Source organism: Mastigoproctus giganteus, chromosome 11 (assembly GCF_048544385.1).
Source record: "Mastigoproctus giganteus isolate SK-2022 chromosome 11, ASM4854438v1, whole genome shotgun sequence".
Lineage (NCBI taxonomy): Eukaryota > Metazoa > Arthropoda > Arachnida > Uropygi > Thelyphonidae > Mastigoproctus > Mastigoproctus giganteus.
The window spans coordinates 12644429-12660299 of NC_143585.1; the positions used below are offsets into that span (position 1 = coordinate 12644429).

Here is a 15871-nt window from a genome sequence, read left to right on the forward strand (position 1 = left end):
TCAATGGACACTGCTCATTGTGGACTAATTATTAGTGGAGTCTCTCAGGGTTCAGTGTTGAGTCCATTATTGTTTTCTGTATTTATAAATAATATTGATGATGGTATATTGATCTGATCCATATCGAACATATTTGGGATGTACTGCATCGTTGGGTATGTGCACTTCGAGAGCCCAAAGAACAAGGCTGAACTGGTGGCTGCATTATAGGCCAAGTGGAGAATATACCACCTGACATTTATATTATAAAAAGCTGGTTGAGAGTATGCCGTGATGATTGAAGGCTGTCATAAAAGGAAAAGGTTTCAGCACAAAATATTAAATGACACAATAAAAGCTCTTTGTTTGTCTAAAGGCAGGTGTCCCGATATTAATGGTAAGAAAGTGTATACTGGGAAGCATTTTGTATATACTTAAAACTCTGTGCAAGAAATATTTTAACATCTAAATAATTCATCAAGGATGGTTTACCATTCTAAACTTATTACAAATATTTTGCATTGAACAATGGTATATTAATCTTAAAATTTATCACAAATGTCAGGAAGACTTATTTAATGTTTAATAATACAAACATGAGAAAAATGTATAAAAATGTTAATTCAGAGCTGTTAAAGTATTAAATGTATGATTAAAAAGACAGGATATACATATATTCTAGCTAAAAGATTTGTCTATCCTTTAACCAGAGCAAATGAGAATGCATCTTTAAAGCATTAAATAGTTCACATCCTGTAACTTCAAAAAGTGCAAGAGTCTGGAAGGTAAAGAGAGATCATCTAAAATGTACTGTCTTGTACCTAAAAATTTTCTAACTGAGATTCTACATAACTCAGACAGTTTAGGGACTTCTCTCATTTTTTTCAATAACCAGCATCTTAATTTTATGTCATGAATTCCTAGCAATAAAAAATGATCTTTCAACCACTGTTGTTGCTGTATATTTACTCCAGCAGCAACTAATGTCATTACCAAATCCCTCTTTCCATTTTTAGCAAGATGAAATAATGGAGTTAATCCATACCGATCACAAGTATCTGGATTGCAACCAGCATAGATGATCTTCTGTACCAAACAATCTTTTCCCAAGAGAATGGCCAAATGAAGTGGCGTCTGTCCCAAATTAGTAACTACATTTATATCACAGCCATTTTCGATTAAAATTTCTGCTCGTTTAATAAATCTTGCCATGACAGTATCTGACAGCCAATTCCTTTCTTTTTTCGCCCGAACCAAGACTGCAAGTAGCGGAGTCTCTCCTTCCTGATTACTATGGTTGATCTACATTGAAAACAAAAATGTATGGATCATATAAATCATATTTTATATTCTATTCTTAGATGTACTTTCTTGCATATAATACTTTAAAATAAGAGCATACAACTTTTAACAAGGTCTCTTTTATGCAGAGGACATAAGCTCAAACACCGGTAACATTGCAGGTATTATATCAGTTGTTACCGTAAGTGGTAAATAATACTGTTAAACAAAATTATCCATTGCAACACCCATTTGAACAGGAATTACATCTCAGTTTAAATAAAAAAAACCTAGCATATATTTTTTACACCGTTCTGGAGAGAACAACTAAGGTTCAAAGCATAAAACAAAAATGCAAATAAAATATTAGAAAAGTCCTTGGACATCAGGATTAGACATAATAACAAAATCTTGCTTCTATTGACTGAATTCAAACAGTTTATTAAAATAAAAGATGCTGAGCAACTACTGGCACAGTTTGTTGATAGAGAAAGAGGGGCCACAACAGAATGTTGGGTAGATGGGGAGAACAATTGTCCTACATATGAGCACATGAATGACTCAGAAATAATTGAAAATGTTACTGGCAAAAGTCGTGATCCAGATGCAACCGAAGATGAGGAGCCAGAGCCACCACCTAAGATCGTGGAGGCATTCGCTGGTTTGAAAACTGGACTTAAATTTCTTGAAACAGAAATGGTAGATTCCCTTTCAATTTTACAATTATTGGAGTCAAATTGCTGCTATGGATAAAGGGATGGTCGAGTGGTAGAAGACAGAGTGGTAATCAATGGACACTGCTCATCGTGGACTAATGTTATTAGTGGAGTTCCCAGGGTTCAGTGTGGGTCCGTTGTTGTTTTCTGTATTTATTAATGATATGGATGATGGTATTCATGCGTAATGTCCAAGTTTGCAGACAATATGAAGATCAGCAGGGTTGTTAATGACACTAATGACAGTACGCTGCTGAAACAGGATCTAGAAAAGTTGAGAACATGGACTGAGAGGTGGCAACTGAAGTTTAACATTGACAAATGTTAAGTTGTTGTTGTTGTTATGGAGGTTTAATGGCACATAAGCTGCTACGGCTATAATGTGCCTATTCATTTATTATATAGAGATGAGAAATTTCCATAAAGTCAGAAAAAATTCTAAAATCAGAACTAATTAAAAAGCTAAGGTTTGCCTGAGGAAGTTAAAAAATTCAGAAATATTTGTCTTATCACCAATGAGATTTTCAAGAGTTATTGGTTTACAAAGATTGACCAGTAATAGCAAGGTTGAAGTTCTGTCTTGTTTATAGTAAGGGCAGTCAATGAGAATATGTTTCACAGTCAGAATTATAGAACAATGTGGACACTGTGGTGGATCACCTCCAGTGAGCAAATGTAAGTGGGTCAGATGGTGTGACCTATTCTTGCCCTTGAAACGACTACTTCTTCTCGTCTTGATGTACGGACACTGGAGCGCCAAATTTTCGGATCCTGTTTGAACTGAAAGAGTTTATTATTAGTCTGAGATTGCCAGAGAACTGTCCATTCTGATAGGTATGCAGCATTAATGATCAATGTATAGTCTGATGCTGGAACATGTATATTGGTTAAATTAAGGATGGATTGATTTTTCACAGCTTGATCAGCCAGTTCATTGCCCGAAAATACCAGAATGGACTGGAATCCAACAGAAAGTGACCTGTTGATGGCATTCTTCAGTAATAATCTTCTAATTTCATATATAACAGGGTGAACTTTATATGAGGAATGACACAATGCCTTTATTGAGCTGAGGGAATCAGTATAAATAACAGCTTTTAAAGAACAGTCAGAACAGGGATTTTCTAAGGCTAGTTTAATTGCATATAATTCTGCTGAGAATATACTGAATTCAGATGGGAGGGACGCTGAAATAATGGTATTCGGAAACACTGTGGCTGCTCCAACATTTGAATTAGATTTAGACCCATCTGTATAAATTGGGGAAAAATCAGTATATCGTTGAGTGTGAACTACATGAAGTTGTTTGACAGTGGATGCTAGTAAAACACTCTTTCCCCATTGGCAGAGTTAAGTGTCACAGAGCTGTATAGGAGGAGGATCCCATGGTGGTTGAATGCAAGTTTATCTGTTGTACGGAATGGATTGAAACAGTCCAAACCAAACCTGCATCAGTTCAAGAAGGCGAAGACCAGCTGGCTTCACTATGCTAGGTTTATTTCTGTAGCGGTTTTCTAACGGTGGATTGAATAGGCATGACTGAATGGGATGTGATGCACAACTTTGTATCTTAACAGCATACTTCGGTAACAGTGCTTTCCTACGTAAACTTAGTGAGGGCTTGTGAGCATCAATGTAGAGACTGTGTGCTGCCAATGTTCAGAAAGCATCAAGTGCAATTCTCAAAGCACTGCGTTGAACTGGATCAAGCCAGCACAAGCACTCGCTCTGGCAGAATCTTAGATGGCAGCTCCATAATCCAGATGTGATCTGATTAAAGCCCTGTATAGACGAAGCAGGGAGGTACAATCTGCACCCCATGTTTGGGCGGATATAGCTCTCAGTACGTTCAACTTTTTAGGCAGCAAGTACATATATTTTTAATATGCACAAAGAAGTTTAATTTATTGTCTAGGATTAAACCTAGAAATCAGATGTTATTAGTGACTGGGATGGTTATATTAGAGATTTGGTGTTCAGGATACAGGTGAAACTTGCATTGTCTACAGAAATGGATAGCAAATGTTTCCTGCTGCGACAGTCGATAGCCGTTGAAGCTGTCTTTCAATAGATCTCATGTTTTGGGAATGGCAGGAGATAGAAAGGTCATCTACATAAAGGTAAGTTTCTACTGTATTTGGAAGTTGTTTAGTGATGGAATCTATTCTAAGAGTGAAAAGAGTGGCACTCAGTACTGCTCTCTGAGGAACACCTTCTTGAATAAACATTGTAGAAAGTGCATACTGGTATCGAACTTGAAATGATCTAGTATGTAGAAAATTCTTCACAAATATAGGAAGGTTGCCCCACAGACCAAGAGAGTAAAGATCTCTAAGTATGCCATGCCACCAGGTGGTGTCAAAAGCCTTCTCTATAGCTATTGAAACCATTGTTTGCATTTAACAAAGGCATTACAAATGGCAAATTCAGCCTTAACCATAAGATCCAAGCATGACCTGTCTTGATGAAAGTCATATTGAGTATGGCCTATTAACTGTTCTGACTCTACAAACCAGACGAGTCTACCGTAGACAATTTTTTCAAGGATTTTGCTAAGACAGCTTGAGAGAGATTTCGGTCTGTACCTATGGGGGTTGATTGGATCTTTTCCAGGTTTTAGGAAAGCCAAAACAGTAGAATGATGCCAAGAAGCTGGATAAATATTTTATAAAAAAATACAGTTGTAAAAGACCAGGAGGAGGAGGTGCAAACCTTTTTCATCAAGATGTTGTAGATAATATGAATCAGAGCAGTAATGCTCAATACATTCTATGTTGATATTAATATTTGTAAAATAATAAGAGGAGTTTACCTCAATATAGTACATAGAACACTTCCGTATGATACTCTCCAGAAATTAAAACGAAAGCCGTTCAAAAAATCCCCCATAATTGTGTGTTTCGATAGGTTACCCCTGGAGAGACAGGAAGTGAATGAAATAGTCAATAAGAGTTTAAAAAATGAATTAGATAGATAGTATGAATCAGAGCTGATACACACAATTATGGGGGATTTTTTGAACGGCTTGGTGTAAAATTACATTAAATCAACACTAAGATACTCGGGCCCAAAGTTAACATATTTCTTTTCTAAAATATTGCCTTCAAAACAACATCGTTCCGAAGTTTGCCAGGGTTAATTTAAATCAAAAAATTTCAGGCATAAAACAACTAACACTGGCCACATCGCGTAATATCATTAAGCTTGCCTTAAAATCTCGATATTCGAATAAACAAAAATACCTTTCCCAGGTTAGGAAGCTTCGCGATAAATTAAAAAATCTACATCCAAACAATTGGTCTGTATTGAAGACCTCCATAGATTTGTGACGAGAAGCACAGGCCTCAGAAATAAAAAAACAGACATGTAAATAAATTGCAAACATTATCGGAAAGGTCAAGCCACATTCATGCGAATTCTAACACATTGTCGCGGGCTTACGACCAAGTACATACGAGTTGGGTGACAATCCCCCCCCCGACAAACAACATACTACCACAGAATACGTCAGCTAGTTCACGAACACCCCCTAACCCAGTATTCAACGAACCAACATATCAACAGGTTACAAATCTTTCCTCGTGTACGCTATCGCAGGACCAGATTTCACTTTTATCCAAAGGATTAAATTATAATTTACCACCTCGAAAACTACCTAAAAAACTATGCGTAACTGATACTGAATTTGGTCTTCGTAATGTTCCACAAAAAGATTTATTTATTCAACATGTTAACCATATAGTGAATAACACAAAAGAAACACGACTTCCTAAATTGAAAACACATGACAGTTCAGCTTTACGAGAACTTCAGGAAAATAAAGACATTATTATACAGAGGGCAGATAAAGGAGATACAGCAGTAATACTAGATAAACCTGATTATATTAATAAGTTAGATTCAGTTGTTTCAGATACCTCCACTTATCTTGAAGTAGACCCGGCACTGTTTACCAATTTGGTCAATCAATACAATAAAACGTTAACGACGTAATGAAAAAAGGACTACATTACTATGGCTCAATTAAAAGAATTGAAGGCCAGAACATACAATATTCCTATTGTTTCCTACAGGAACTTGGCATTTTCATCCTTAGCCACACATGTATATAGCATTATAAAACCCTTTAGACGGTAATACAATTTGGGATTAAGACCTATGATACATTATTTAATAATCTTAAAGACTGTAGACTTGGCAACAATGACAATTTATTCTCACTAGATGTTACCTTGTTATATACGAATGTAAACTTTGAATACACATTAGATATTATTTGGGATATGTTAAATAATAACTCGATACCGATTAATTATACAAAGCTACCTATTAAGGAAATTTTTCACTTAATTAAACTGTTAGTTGAGGCCAACTATATCACCTTTCGAGACAAGGTGTACAAACAAATTTTTGGATTACCAATGGGTTTGAGTCTGAGTGACTTAATGTCAGAGATCTATTTCTCAATGATTGAGCATATACATTTGACACCTTTTCAACCCCATATCACATACTATGGAAGGTATTTAGACAATATTCTAGTTATTACTGATAGTAGTACTATCCAAGACATTTTACATTCGTTTAATAATATCCATTCTAGAATAAAATTTACATTGGAAAGGGAGGATACAGATACAAAGTCATTAAACTTTCTAAATTTCACGCTTACTCGGGACTCAAATAAAATCCAATTCAGCATCTATCGAAAACCTACAAACACCGGTATGCTTCTACATTATAATAGCTATCACCCATTCACCTACAAAAGATCGATTATCTTTAATGAATTTCTAAATGCCTATAAATATTCAATGACAGAATCTGCTTTGGGCTCAGAAATACAAATATTAACTGGCAGGTTCTTAAACAGGGTTATCCCTGTGTCACAATAAACCGAATTAGGGTACAAGCTAAGGATAGGATACAAAATACTACACCAACCAACAATAGTAATATCAAAAAAGACTATTTCTTTAATTAATTGATTCTTTAAAGATACTAAATTTAAAATTGTGGCCAGGCCAATACGGAAATTACACACTATACTGAACAATCGCTAGGTTCTTTCCGCATTCACAACATAAATTAATGACCTGGTATACAACATTTCTTGCGGTGATTGCGACTCGTCTTACCAAGGTTCGACGCATTTTTCTCTGAATATTCCTGTAAATCAACATGAAGCCTCAGTTCGTGCTACTCGTTCAGCAGTGTCAGAATTAGCCTTTCATGACATTAACAAAAAACACTTTTTTATTTAACGAGGCCAAAATACTTAATGTCCAACATAATTATACGCGACTATTAATTGCAGAAACCGTAGAAATTAAATTACACAAGAATTCTGTTAATGTTCGTCGGCCATATATGATCTCCGATGCATGGACCTTTACGCACATGAGCAAAGACAAATAATCACTATTTAAGTTTCATGTTCAACCCTATTCGGTAATTTTCATTCCTGTGATCACGACATATGGTCAAAAAGTGTTGTCAGCTTCAGAAAGGAAAATCGTTTTGAATAGTTTTGTTAGATTCTTTTTAATATTTTTAATTGTGTTAAATTGATTTTTAATTATTTTTTACTCTAATGTAAGTTTTTCGATTTTTTCGTTTTAATTTCTGGAGAATATCATACGGAAGTGTTCTACGTACTATATTGAGGTAAACTCCTCTTATTATTTTACAAATATCAAGATGTTGTAGCATAATATAATAGATCCCATCTGGTCTGGCAGCACCATTGTGGGTTGTTCTAATAGCATGCAAGAGTTCAGAATATTGCAGAGGTTTGTCATATGGCAGAAGACGGGCAGTTTTAAAGTTAATAGACTGTTATTCTGATGTGTTTTTAATTCGCTGAAAAGATGTAGTATAAGCTGATGCTGCTGAAATTTCAACAAATGTATTGCCCAAAGCATTAGCTATATCCAAAGGATTAGATAGCTCTTGCCCATTCCAGGAGAGGATTGGTCAAGGTGTGGTTGGTGGAAACTTACCAGAAAGCTGTCTAATTTTTTTCCAAATTACTCTGCTGTCAATGTTTCTGTTAATGCTGAATGCAAAATTGGTCCAGGATTCTTTCTTGGCTTGCCTTTGTATGAAACGTGATTTTGCCTTTGCCTTCTTATAATTTATCAGATTGGTTGACAAATGTAAAGTACTGCACACGGGAAGCAGTAACCCCAGTGTAACGTAGCAACTATGTGGTACTACACTGACAGTGGTAGAGAGTGAAAAGGACCTGGGGGTAATTGTGCAGGCAGATATGAAGTTTTCTGAGCAGTGCAGATGGTCTGCAAGAGTAGCTCATGGTGTCTTGTCAATGATATACAGGAATTTTTCTAGCAGGGATAAGGAGATGATTATCCCCTTGTACAAGGCAATGGTCAGGCCAAACCTTGAGTACTGTAAACAGGTCTGGAGGCCTCATTTTAAGAAGGATTTAGAGCTGTTGGAATGAGTACAGAGAAGGGCAACAAGATTAGTGAATGGAACAAAGGGTTGCTCTTATGAAGGAAGGCTTAAGTTTTGCAAATTACAGTCTAGAGACTAGGCACCTGCGAGGTGATCTGATTGAGGTGTATAAAGCCTTGAATGGTTTGAGCATGCTCAATGCTGATAGGATTCTTCCTCTTGCTCAGAATAATTAGCATTAGCATTAGCAAGAGCACATGATGCAAGAAAGCAAGCTTATATAGCATCAGCTAAAAAAACCCAAAAAAACCCCCCTTATTTCACCCATCCCCTCGCTCCAAATCGCCTGAGAGGGCATAAATTCAAATTGAGGAAAGACAGTTGTAGGATAGATGTGCAGAAGTTTGCCTTTAGCCAGCGGGTAGTTGATTGCTGGAACAAACTTCCATCTGTTGTAGAAGTTGATAGCTTAAATAGATTCAAGGTGGAACTAGACAAACATTTGGATTGAGTGGATGGGTAAAATGAGAAGGGTGTAGTTTTTTTTTTTTTTTTGGCTGATGCTATTTAAGCTTTCTTTCTTGCATCATGTACCTTTGCTAATGCTAATGCTAATTAAAAAGCCTTATTGAAATTGTTAAAAAGAAACAGTTGTAATGAAACAGTCAACCCCTAATTGTTTTTTTAAAAAATGAGACTTGAAAGTAATGACTAAAATGTGCAAAAGTTTGTTTGCTAATGTCTACTTAATAATTGAAAGAACATGGTGTGCATTTGTTTTCCTTTTTCTCCCAAATTTTCAACCGTTTACTAATTTAAAAACACAAACATAACAGTCAATATAACCACATGGAAAAGCAGTTTTTGTGAATATTGATTTGTTTTTATGATAAAAGGTGTGTATTTATTGTGTTTATATAAATTTAACAACATGAATATTAGTTTTTTAAATACTTTATCGTACGGTGCATCAATAAAAGATTGCAATTGCATATTATTTCCATTATCATTCTTTGCATGATTTTTCTTAGATGTAGTATTGCAATTATTGTGCAAAAAAAAGACTATCAAAATTGATAATACATATGAATTTTGAATGTCGAAAAATGGCTAGAATTTTCTAATGCGATTCCCCTTATAATGCTCATGTGATCCTTTGGGCCCCAAGCATTGCGTTATAAAGGGTTTCACCTGTACAAATCTCTGGAAGGTTTGCATTTACACTTTTTAAATTGCAAATTTCTAAATATCTATTATTTACCAGTAATGCATAGTATATTTTATGTATTTAAGAAAAATAAATTGCCATATTTCTCAAAGAAAAAGCATTCTATATCAGTTTTCAGGTTTTGTTTGAAATGATCATAAAGAAACTATAATTATCAAATTTTATTTCATTTTTATTTCAAAAGCAATAATTAAAATTCAGTTTTCAACAAGTATAATTCTTAAAAACAGGTTAAAGAGTACTAACCTTTGCACCAGCTTGTAACAATAAGGTAACAAACTCTTCTCTTGAACATTTTACAGTGGCAGCAAAATGTAATGCTGTATTACCATCACAATTTTCAATATTAACATCTGCTCCCTTTTCAATCAAGTACTGAACCACATGAATGTTACCCATGCTGCTAGCTATAATTAGAGGAGTAGATCCAATCTGATTTTGACAGTTTATATCACCACCAGCTTCAGTTAATATTTGCATTATTTCTAGATAAAAACGATAATGAAAATAAATGTTAGTTCTATATCTGTACAACTGTGTAGAGTTTTATAACTTTATATATAAAAATAAACAAAAATTTATAAAGATATTTAAAGCTTGCTTTTTACTTGGTACCTTACAGAGAAATTAACAGAAAACCTTAAACAGATGGATCAAATCTAAACTAGCAGCCAAGCAGTAGACAGGAAGAAAAATTCTGATTGGAAATGTAACTTATGTCATGTGTATATTAAACCTATTAACCCCTAATTAATGGATAACAGAACTGCATGGTGCTGTCTGATTAAAAACAACATTGGTTATTTTTTATTGACTATGTGGATATATGTAGTTATTTCTAAAGGGCCTAAGATTCAAGTGCTGTTACATTCACTGGAAAGACAACAGCATCTCCACATGGTCATTGTTGTTGTTATAGGTTTTAGGTGCATCAGCACATGTTCTGGGATCGATTTGCCTTTTTACTGGACAAAAAAAAACAAACCACATAACCCTCACCAAAGACTGACAAACTGAGCAACACTGAAAAAAAACACAAAAATTCCTTGCACTATTCCCACACCTGCAACGAAATGATACCTACTTCTTTAATATGTTTGCTGTATAAACTAAGTAACAATACAGTGATTGTCAGCAATCATTGCTGCAAGTTACAGTTCAGCAGTACATATAATTAGCTATGCAACTCAATGTATGAAACCAAAAAATCATCACTATGTAAGGATGTAGAGTGATCACATATCAATTTATGAAATTATGACAGCAAAAAAAACACTGAGCGAAGCTTTGATGATACGAGTTACTGCATTTGTTTGAATTTGGCATGTCATCGCGGCACTGGCTAAAACGAATAAACACACATGGAGATATGACTGGTCAAGCTTACGTCATTAGCACTACCACGGTGATCCAAGGATAAAATAAAAATGTAAGCAACTTTCCTGGAAAACAAACAGCTGAGCATCATTACTTGTGAACAATATTTTGCTTTACCGCTTTTCGTAATTGTTGTACAAAAGAATTGCAACGAATTGTTTTTGGAAAACAAAAATATTGTATTTCCTTTCTTCAACTTCTATTGGAAGTCACAGTGGAAACGGAAGAAAAAAAAATACTGTCGTAAAACTGATCACTACAATGTGCATTTCATAAAAAAAAAAAAGTTCGCTTTATTGTAATTGTTTTTAGAGGACTATATCGGAACAGCAGTTTCATGGATGTATATTTGATCTTTGTACGAAATTTCAAGAAAATATTTCTATTGATAGCTGCATTATAAACTTTGAAAACTGATGTCGAAGGAACTTCGCATGCATCTCACCTGGTGTGCAAATGGGAAAAAAAAAAAAAAACAACAACTAAACTTAACGGATTGTGAAAACAATCCGTTACTCATAGTGACAGATTGGGAAATTGTAAGTAATTGTTACTGAATACTTTGATATTTCCTTGATATGCATTTGATACCATCAAAAAATTTCGAGGGAAAAATTGAATTTTCATTATCACACACACGCCTGAAAAATTCACCATAAAGTGTCGTGTTTGGATGCCTGAATTTCATTCTGAGCTGCAATTGTAATTTCACTTCTCTTGCACTGACAGAGTAGCTGTTTACCGAATGAAGGAAAACAGGGTTCATTTTTCTGAAATTTCCAGTTCTTTTCATTCACTTGGGGAAAAAACTCCTTAGGGGAGGGAGTTCACCTTTCTAGTCCGATCCTAAGGGAAAGAGAGAGAGAGAGAGAAAGAAATAAAAATACTCTTTTGGTGGGGGGAAGGCCAGGAGATTGTCAAAGGACCAGAGCTGTAATTTCATCACAGATGCTGAAGTTCTAGTAAGTCAGTTTCATCGCAGATGCAGAAGTTCTAATAAGTATTTCTTTATTGCATTCAATTTCACCCTATATGTTTTTTTTTTTCATTTATTTTATTTAAATATTTTCTTAATTCTATTATTATTATTTTTATTTTTTTTTTTCTTGTGTTGTTGTTCTAGCAATCCATTCTGGATTGGGGCTTCCCTGGGCCGGGATAGTCCTCCTCTTTTCTCCTCCCCTCTCTCTTCATCTTATACAAGTTTTTCTTTCCTGTCACTTTCTCCCTTGTGAAATGAAAAACTTTTTTTTTTTTCTCTCTCTCGCCTTCCTTTTCATCTATCTTCATCCAGCATGGGATATTCCTATGCAGGATGAATTTTTTTTTTTTTTTTTTTTTGACACGGCACGAACTGGCCTTACCTTCACAGTCTGTAAAAACTGAACAGAACAACGAGGCAGAGATGAACTTTTGTTCTAGGAGCCGCCCATACAAAAACACAAAAATAAAAATAATAATAAAAAAAAAAAAAAATAGCATTGTAGCTCTAAGTCAGCTTCATCCTAGGATGACGAAGTTCTAATTAGTCCAATTTTGGTCCGGTGTGCATTTGATTAAAAATAAAATAAAATAAAACTTTGCTTTACTGCAATTGTTTTAGAGAGCAATATTTTGCATTTTTACTTTCTAACATTATTTTACATTATAGCTCTGTTACAATGTTTTGCTTTGTTGCTTTATGTTATTGCTGTAGCCAACAATAATCAATTCTGAGTTATTGCTGTAGCCAACAATAATCAATTCAACAATTCTGAGCATTGAGAAAAAATCCACAATAATTCCTCTGGAAATATTAGCAAGTGAACTGCATTATACATTTCAAACATCACTGTATAGCTTGTTCTTGAATGCAAACGACTATGGTTACTTTCTTTAAAGTGACTGCATGTTTTCGCCTTGTACAGATGTTTTATTGTGGATACTTCCTTCCAGTAAAATCATTAATAGTCGTCCTTTATTGTACCTAAAGTAATTCGTTATGTTGGGGGAAACCATTTTTGCTCCTATTGATGTAGTACTTTTGAATTTTCCCAAAGTGGATTATATGAACACATTGAAAATTAGAAGGACAGTAAAAGAGTTGATAATTGGTGCCATTGGTGGGCAGCATTCTGACAAACAAATTTTCTGTTATACTCTGGGATGACCACACAGTCAGAGATCCCAAGGCAGAGAAAGAATACAAGAAACAGTGCCACATTTAGCAGTCACCGACTTGATTGTGCGAAACTGCACATCTGCCAAAAACCACGGTAAAACAAGAGAAGTGATGGGGAGTAAATCTATTTTTAAGCGGGGTATATCTTTTTATTGCAGCTGAGAACAGCATATGACCATGGATGGTGAATTTATTCGGCTTCTGTACTAAAACAGAATTTCTCCCTTTGTGATAACATCAAAGCATAAGAAGCAAATATTTTCTAACAATACTTTTTGAGCAGCCGTTAGTTGTAATCTGTTAGCTTTGTATTGTTAGAAAATATTGCAGTTTTGTGAAGAATACACATTTCAAGAAACAAGTCACACACATCAGGGGATGTGTGTGACTCAAAAGTACACACTTGATCAGGACTACACACTTGACCATGTGTAGTCCCCTGATGAAATTACCTGATCATGTATCAATATTTGCTTCAGCTGACATCAGATTCTGCACATTTGCCTTACCTATATTTTGATCATTATCCAAATATGGTTCCCCCCACATTTAATGACAAGATGTACCACTTTTTATTTTATTTGTATTTTACTGTACTAATTTTACTTTACGGTTCACCCACCTTCTATTGGCTATGTAATTCAGCCCATAATTTTCTTATTTCATCATAACTTTTAGGATATTAACATTCTTTCACGTACTACTCCACTTCCTTTTCTACTATCCTCACCCTTCTAGTTTCTAGCACTGTGTGTAATTTTCACATCCATTTATGCATACTCTATTCAATATATTAATACAAAACTTATATATACTCTTGCATCCTTTAATGCTGCTTTGCACTTTTAGGGTGCATCTGTCATACCTGACTTATTAACCTTTCATTAACTGAAACTATTTCATCAACCGAAAACCGTTTTTCATCCATGCCATTTAATAATAATGATAATATATATACACACACACATACACAAAAACAAAAATTGAACCAGACTAGTTCAAGATCTGAAATAAAGGTAAGCAAAGGTATGTTTGCAAAATAATGTTATGTAAAGAATTGTACAGTTTTTTTTTTTTTTAAGGCTAAAACCAAATCTCTTTTGTTTTAACTAAAAGCAATCTAACCATTTTCCCACCTTTTAATTAACCAGTCCATTTATTTTGCTGGGTTCAAACATCTTCTATTGGCACTCTTTGCTGTAACACACACACACACACACACACACACACACACACACACACACACACACACACACACACACACACACACACCATACTTATCTAATTCTCCATAATTTCCTCCAACACACACATTCAGCAAAATATATATATTATGCAAAATGCAAGGTCTTACATCGGGAAAACAGTAACTCCAAAATAACTTATACACTTGGTGGAGTTGAAGTAAAGTCAGTAATGGAAGAAAGGGACTTGGGAGTTACAAAATGGTCAGACATGAAGTTCTCCGAGCATTGTAGACAGGTTTCAAGGAAGGCTCCATGGTGTGCTATCAATGATTTATCGAACATTTGCTAGTAGAGATAAGGACGTCATAACCCAATTATATTAGGCTATTGTTAGCCTAATATAATGGAATACTATGTTCAAGTATGGTGACTGCACCTAAAAAAAAAGACATGAAGCTTCTTGAAAGGTTCCAAAGATGGGTAATTTGCCTGGTGAGATCAGCAAATGGGCATCCATATGAGGAAAGACAAAATATGTGGGTTTCACAGTTGGAAACTAGGCACCTTAGAGGATACTTGATTGAGGAGTTTAAGGCTCTAAGAGGCAAAAGTAAAATAAATGAGGATGAAATGTTCATGGTTATAAATTATTCTGGAACTAAAGGGGCATAAATTCAAGTTACTGGGGGAGAAGTTTGAACTGGATTGCAGTAAGTGTTATTTTAGCCAGTGAGTTATAAATTACTGGAATAACATCTACATGGGTGGCTGAGGCTGACAGTATAGGGAAAATTCAAAGGTAAGCTGGATAGTTACCTACAGGAGGAGGAAAATGCATAGGATGTCTATTTCTTTTTCGTTTATTATTTATTTTATTTAATTTTATTATTTTACTTCTTTTTTTTTTTTTTTTTTGGCTGGTGCAGATAAGCCTTAGGCTTCCTTGAACTATATGGCCATTACTAATACAATTTTTTTTTTTTTTTTTTTTCAAAAATCATGGAACAGAGTAAGGGATTCCAAACAGATATAAAGGAGAAGGAAAGATGATACTAAGGAGAGGTGGAATATTAGCACGATGTCAAATTACTACTGATCTGTGAAAAGAAAATATCTGTTAAAATGTATAAAAGAAAAATTGAAAAATTTCATTTGAGAACAAGAACCTAGAATTTATTCAGTATCGTGAATCTGCATAAGTATTCACTTTTTTTATATATATTAATGCCCAATTTTCTTCATTTTGAGTTTTATTAATTTATTATTAAAAAATTAGGGAATTTTTTAATAATAAAATGAACTGGATAAATAAAAAAAAAAAACATTAGAAAAGAAGAAAAAAAGGGTTTTATTTTTATTCAATAGGAAAATCATTTGTGAACATCATTGTATGATACAAAAAAAATGCAACTTTGAAATCAACATTGAAAACCAGAGGCATAGCTAGGTTTTTGGCGCCCTTGGCAAATCCGTAGCTAAATACCTTTTTACGATAATTAGTAAAACCATCGCAAAAAGGCGC

The 15871-nt window shown here is 34.5% G+C and overlaps 1 protein-coding gene across 1 annotated transcript in view; it reads right to left on the reverse strand.

Annotated features, from left to right (window-relative positions):
- Positions 1–708: 708 nt before the first annotated feature.
- Positions 709–15871, reverse strand: part of LOC150077722 (uncharacterized) — a 50054-nt gene continuing 34891 nt past the window's right edge. The window contains exons 4-5 of the mRNA XM_090385226.1: positions 9871–10109; positions 709–1281 (exon numbers count right to left, since the gene is read on the reverse strand). Coding sequence (XP_090241352.1) covers positions 709–1281; positions 9871–10109 — 812 coding nt within the window. The remainder of the gene's footprint in view (positions 1282–9870; positions 10110–15871) is intronic.